The 6,194-nt window shown below is 39.1% G+C and overlaps 1 protein-coding gene across 1 annotated transcript; it reads left to right on the top strand.

Annotated features, from left to right (window-relative positions):
- LOC127354582 (ependymin-like) lies at positions 1 to 4,331 on the top strand. The gene is made up of 6 exons (XM_051384561.1): positions 1 to 154; positions 797 to 831; positions 932 to 1,066; positions 2,143 to 2,326; positions 3,043 to 3,130; positions 3,743 to 4,331. Exons 1-6 carry the CDS (start codon positions 79 to 81, stop codon positions 3,891 to 3,893), a joined length of 669 nt encoding a protein of 222 aa, XP_051240521.1. The 5' UTR covers positions 1 to 78; the 3' UTR covers positions 3,894 to 4,331.
- Positions 4,332 to 6,194: the final 1,863 nt, after the last annotated feature.

Genomic DNA, 6,194 nt, shown 5'->3' with positions numbered 1-6,194 from the left:
CTATGTCGTCCCCTGAGACCAGAGCGCTCACAGGTTCTTCTTGTCTGGTTCCTAAAGCTTCTCATAAAGTTTCTCAACATGAACGTGCTCGGTGTGCTGTCCTGCCTTAGCCTGCTGCTGGCTGCTGCTGTCGCCCAGGACCCAAAACCTTGTGGTGAGTGTGGACACCCGGTGATCACTTATGAATGAATTTCAGCAAAGAGAAGAAAGAGGAAAAGATTCAATGTGTACATGATGGAGAAATAAAAACAAAGACAAATATTGGCAGGAAAAATACATATATACTTTCATGGTGTTCATTTGTCTTTTAAAATACTGAAATACATGAACAGCATCTCAACATTAAATCTTAATGTTTTGTTTTTCAAATGTTTTTTTTTTTTTGGATTTTGGTTGAATATCTGTTTTTTTCTGTTTAGTTGAGAAAAATGTTTTTAAAAATTTACATTGCATAGTAATTCATTCATTTAATTAGTGAGTCGTCATTTTTATTTAGTTTGACATGTCATTGTAATACCGGTGCCTTTAACTGTGTTGACAGAATAACTTTTTATGTGTCTGAAGCTGAAATTGGGACCTCAAAATCAGGCAGATTTTTGACTAATCATTTGCCTCCAAATACAAATTATGTTCTATTTTTTTTTAATCAATCTTAATATTGCCTACAATCAGCCAGGCAAATTTCTGATTATAAACCAGGCTATAAAAGTATTACTTTGTATGTTACGAATAGATTTCTTATGCCAGATCGAAAACAGAACGGATTTCTTTAACATTTTGATTTCCTCTTCTACAGTTTCTCCCCCACTGATGAGTGGAGGTGTCAGTGTGGTGAGTCTCCTTACATGCCTCACACATATAATCTCTCTTGGATGGACCAATGTCAAGTGATTCCATTCTTTCCCTTCATGTATCTCTGTATCTTTTTCAGATGGCTGCCAACGGACTCGTCATGTCCACAGGAACAATAAGCTATGATGCTTTTGGCCAGAAGATGCGAATTAGAAACTTTGGGCTTGTTGGCAATCAGACCTTTGCTCTGGACCAGCTGATGCTTTTCAGTCAGGTATATAACCCTGGTTCGATTGTTACAGCAAATGCTTTTCAGGGTTTGTTTTAATGTTGCTACGTACTGAGCGGTTTCTGTCCTACAGTCATTTTCCCAAATACACCTGTCATGTATATAAATGACAGTTTATCTGTTACTGTGACCTAACTGGTACTGTAGACAGGGAATGTGTGTCCTTGCAGTCCCTTTTGCTCCAGCTTCAGCATATCTAATCACTCCTTTTGCAATATAGCCCCATATGTCCCAGGACCATGAATGGTGGTCTGTACTACTCCTAACAATGAAGAGTAATAGATGAAGTGAATGAATGAGTGTATTTTCTCCCACCTCATGCAAGAACCTTTCCTAAATACTCCATAGGTTTATGCAAAAGCATTAAGCAAATAATGATTTATATAGTTTATAATAGCTACTGCATTCTTCTCACAGGGATTCTTGTTCTCTAGTGAATTCAACAGAGCAACAGTAAGACAGGGCTGCTAGAAAACAATAGTTTGTATTATCAGTGAACCTGCTGAATATTTTTCTTTACCAATTACTCAATTACTTATTTAGCCTAAATAATACTGTAGTCCTTCAATGACATTCATGTTTTCCTCCATGCATGTATGCAGTGATCCTGCCACCTCCAAAAACAGGTGGAGGGAGTCACGCTGCCCAGCCTTGTGCTTCCCCCCATTTCAATCTCTATTTTAATCACAGTTAGTTTTGTGGTCAGGTCATTCTGAGACAAGATTTGGTTTGTAAAGTTTACACTCTGCCATGCTGTTGCTCCTGTGTAGCTTGTGGTACAATAACACAAGGAAAAACAGATTTGACTGATTAAATGTGAGTTGACACTGGTTTCCTCACGACTGATGACTCTAATCATCGAGGGGCAACTAATAATTTAATTTATTACTCTAAATAAATTCAGTCATTAACTCATCAACTAATGACCTTTTGTGCGATAAAAGCAATAAAGCTAACACATCCTGAATGAGAACACTACATGGAGAGTGAGCACAAGTTAAAACAGACAAAGATATGACAAGTGAAAGGACAGCATTCATTGTCTTTCTTTGTCCTTTCAGAAAGTCTATTATGAGATAGACTGGAGCAAACTATCTTGCAAGAAGAAAGCACTGGACACCACCTTCATTCCCATGCAAGTTCCTTCTGATGCTAAACTGATGGGCCAAGTATTCATGGGCTCCTCTTCCTCCTGGGGAATGGGTGTGCTAGTCAACACCTGGCATGGAGACCTGCCACATAATGGTAAGAGAAAACATTGTATGCTAAACAAAGAACTCTGGTCTTATTTTGACTTGTTAACCAGCTAAGACAGCATACAAATGGGAGAATACTTTGGAGATACAGTGAGGACTGGAATTGAGGGTGTGATCACAGGGTTAGCTGATGACTTTTTGTGAGTTTGTAAATTTCTGAAATATGTAGGCTGGCTACTCACTCAACAATAATTTCACATTTTTTCCCCCAATATATTAAATATGAGATATGTTGGCGCAGCAGCCGTGGATATGTTGGAAGACACTTTTTAAGGTGTTGTCCTGAGCAATGAAAAGTAATTTAACAAAAACTGTAAATAGTTACCTCCACTGTTGAATAATTGGTACAAACTCATTGACTTGTATCCAACATTTCCCAAAATTGGTTGTGAGCACCAGAAACATAATTTAATTTTTTGCAATTGCATCAGGTTGCCAACAGAAATCCTTTAACTCAAAACTTTAAAAATATATATATATTCTACACAGCAACATACCAGGTAAACGGATAAAGGTATTTTATTTGTTTGGGTGATCCAACCCTTTCAATGCTGCTATCACATATTTCCTTTGTGTAAAATATGTTGTGGAAGTGAGAAACAGGAATTTTTTTCTTGTGCAATTTAAAAAACAAAAAAACGCGTCAGTTCAAAAACAAATCGCAAGAATCACTCTGTTTATGTGACTTGTGTTTCATGTCCTCAGGCAAGCATATGACTGTCTTCACTGAGGTTGGCTGCATCCCTATGACTTTCACTGCTTACACCCCAGCATCTGGATGGACCATTGTCAGGTGAGAGCATGAGCCAACAAAACCACTGGAGCATAGAAACAGTTAAATAAATCTGCCTGTCAGTATCATATATACTGTATTATTTTAACTCATCAATATAAAATAAGTCTATTTATATATAGAGGGTCTAATGGTATATTCCAGCTCTTCATTGAAGGTATGTGAAATATTTTAACCCAAACCAAAAATCCTCCAGTGTGCATGTGTTTGTGTCCTTGGACAAGATACTGAACCCCAAATTGTGTGAGTGTGTAAATGGGTGGGTAGAGAATCATCATGGGGCACTTTAGGGAGCATTTGATCACTTCTGAGGATCAGGTTGGCACCTTGCACGGCAGCCTCTGCCATCAGTGTATGAATATGTGGGTGAATGGGTGGATGTTGGCATGTGTTGTAAAGTGCTTAGGGCAAAATGTAGTGCATTTTCCACCAATAGAGGAGAATTCAGTCTGGGCATGACCGGCCACAATTTGGAATCACATGTAATTGAGAAGATTGTGCAGTATTTCTGCCTGTGAACCATAGTTTAAGACATTAATGTGGCAACATGGTCACACTGTGCTGTATGCAGTCTGCTGGCCATCTTCAACCAACAGTACATTGTTGTTTCAGCACTTTTAACTGGGTATTGGGCAACACAAACCCCATGGACTACATCCCTCCTTTCTTCTGTGCCAAATCTAAGCTGGAGGAGACAGAGACACCAGACACCATGTTCACTGCTTTGGAGTCTCTGGCCATGAAGACCAAGAAAGAGGAGTAAACATCCGGAGCAGCTCACCAGAAATAATCACTGATACTGCTCCCACCAGGGCAGCAGAGCTAAATTTGAGTTGATTCAGTAATCATCATGGAATGTAATGTTGTTTAGATTAACACAATTTCCAAAGTTGTTTCAACCTGCTAAGCCACAATATAGCCACCAGACAACACAACAAGTCAGGGATGCATGTGAAAGTCATTTTAATACGCTTTTGATATATCACTTGATCCTGTTGCAATGTTGTAATGGGGTAAAACCCCACACACCTCATTCCTTGGTATTGTTGGCTAAAGGAAATCATAAGATGGTAAGATAGTAGGAGCAAATCTAGGCTGTTAGAGTGAAAATTAGAAGTACACAGTGAGAACTACTTAAAGGAGACCTTTGTGTGTGTGTTCTATCTCTGGCAGCCTCTTCAATAAAATTAAGTTAAAAGCATTGAATAATACTGTGCTTATTTGGAGCTGGATGCTTGAGTGGATGAGGGAGCAGAAGCAACAGGAAAAATAGTTGAAATCCATACCAAACATGTTTTTCACACTGAGACATCATACTTGTGGCACATTAATGTGTTATGTTCATACCTCAATAATCAGGGGTACAAACTGGATGATGATCTGCAATGGCAGCAATGTTAAGTTGATGTGTAGCTTGCAGTGCACTTTCTAGTCCGGGGCAAAGTGGAGTCCATGGGCCCACCACCATAATGTTAGATTTGGATAGCCAAATGTTTCTAGTGAATATAAAGAAAGATTAAAAGGTTTTTTGTTGGGATATTTCAATTTAGATATGTAGGATCCCTTATTATTAATTATTGTTCATAATTTAAACATGGCAGGCAGAGTGACCCTTTGCGCAGGAACACAGTGAATTAAGGGAACTTGAGTACCATTTTGCATCTTGACAGTACAATGCAATAGGTGTTTGCTTTTGGCTTTCCGAGAGAAAAAGTTTGGGCACCCCTGCTCTAGTCTGTCTGTCTTGCTAACCTAGCGGGGCAATTCATCTCTTGGGCTTTCTGTGCTCCAGGGCTGTGGTCTGTGACTTTGTGCCTGGCGAAAGTGAGAATGAAACAACTAGTTGTTATGTTTGAAAAACGCCAACTGCAGCTTGGAGAAAATAACTGTCACATGTATGCAATCATATGTGATGCTTTAAATGAAAATTGTGCTTTACAGCAGCAACCTCTGTGGAGACCCATCCAGACAATATATGGGCAGGATGATACTGCTCATAGGCCCATAATTCTAAAACATGACAGTGAATCTCTTACAGTCTCTCACTTAAGGTTTAGTTACAACTCTGGATGGAAAGATGCAAGATGGAAAGCAATGTATTGACATTAAATACTAATTTTAAAATGTTGATTAGCTGGACATACTGGGCAATATGTATGCAGTTCTCTCAATAAATAACATCCATCAAGTATTCAACCAAGTCATAGTATAAATAATATTTTATATTTGAAATAAAAGGAAATCTTGCGGAGCCAGTCTGAAAGGGCTTAATCCAGCCATTCTGAGAGCAGCCATAGCCTACAAGGCTTATGTTTAAAATTTATACCAAAGCAGTCAGCTGACGGCATGACACCCAAATCACACTTTACTCTCACTCTTTGCTCCTGTGTTTGACATTCCTGGTCTGAACATTACTGGCTCTTGTTAACACCACCAGCCTATTTCATGTACAATGTTCATGTCTGGTCAGCAGTGTTTTGTTTAGGAGTCCAGGAGGTGTTGGTCCTGGACAGTAGGGGCAGGCAGGCTGGGGCCTCATTACAGAAACATTTCCTAACTGCCTGTCTTATCTTAAAAGTTTCAAAGAGGAAGAGAGGAAAAAATCATATCATCCAACAAAAGAATTCCTAAATTAATCTCAAATCTCCTATCTTATCTTCACGTAAGGAATCCTAGCTGGAACTGTAAAGCACTCATCCTGTGTCTGTGTTTAGATGAGACTGGCTGTCTCACTTCACTTGTCACTGGCTAACTGGCTTGCTATGATGGACAGGCAGATTGAGTTAGCAATGTGAAGTCAGCTTTTTAGTTTGTTTCCACAGAACATAGGAAATGTATGCAAGTGTAATAATCACGCCTCTTAAGTGAATTTTTCCACAACAGTGGTGCTGTCATGTTTGTTGTTGTATGTTTTTGTACCAAAAGTCTTAAAATGTCATCCTAACCTGAGATAAGATAGGGTTTCAGACTTCAGAAGATTCTGTATTGTATTGTATTGGACATCCATCCTGTCAGTCAGCAGCTCTCTGTGTTCCTGGAACAACCACCACATGCAGACACACAG

The sequence above is a fragment of the Dicentrarchus labrax genome, unplaced genomic scaffold, assembly GCF_905237075.1.
Source record: "Dicentrarchus labrax unplaced genomic scaffold, dlabrax2021, whole genome shotgun sequence".
Classification (NCBI taxonomy): Eukaryota; Metazoa; Chordata; class Actinopteri; family Moronidae; genus Dicentrarchus; species Dicentrarchus labrax.
This window is presented reverse-complemented; position numbering and strand designations above follow the sequence as displayed.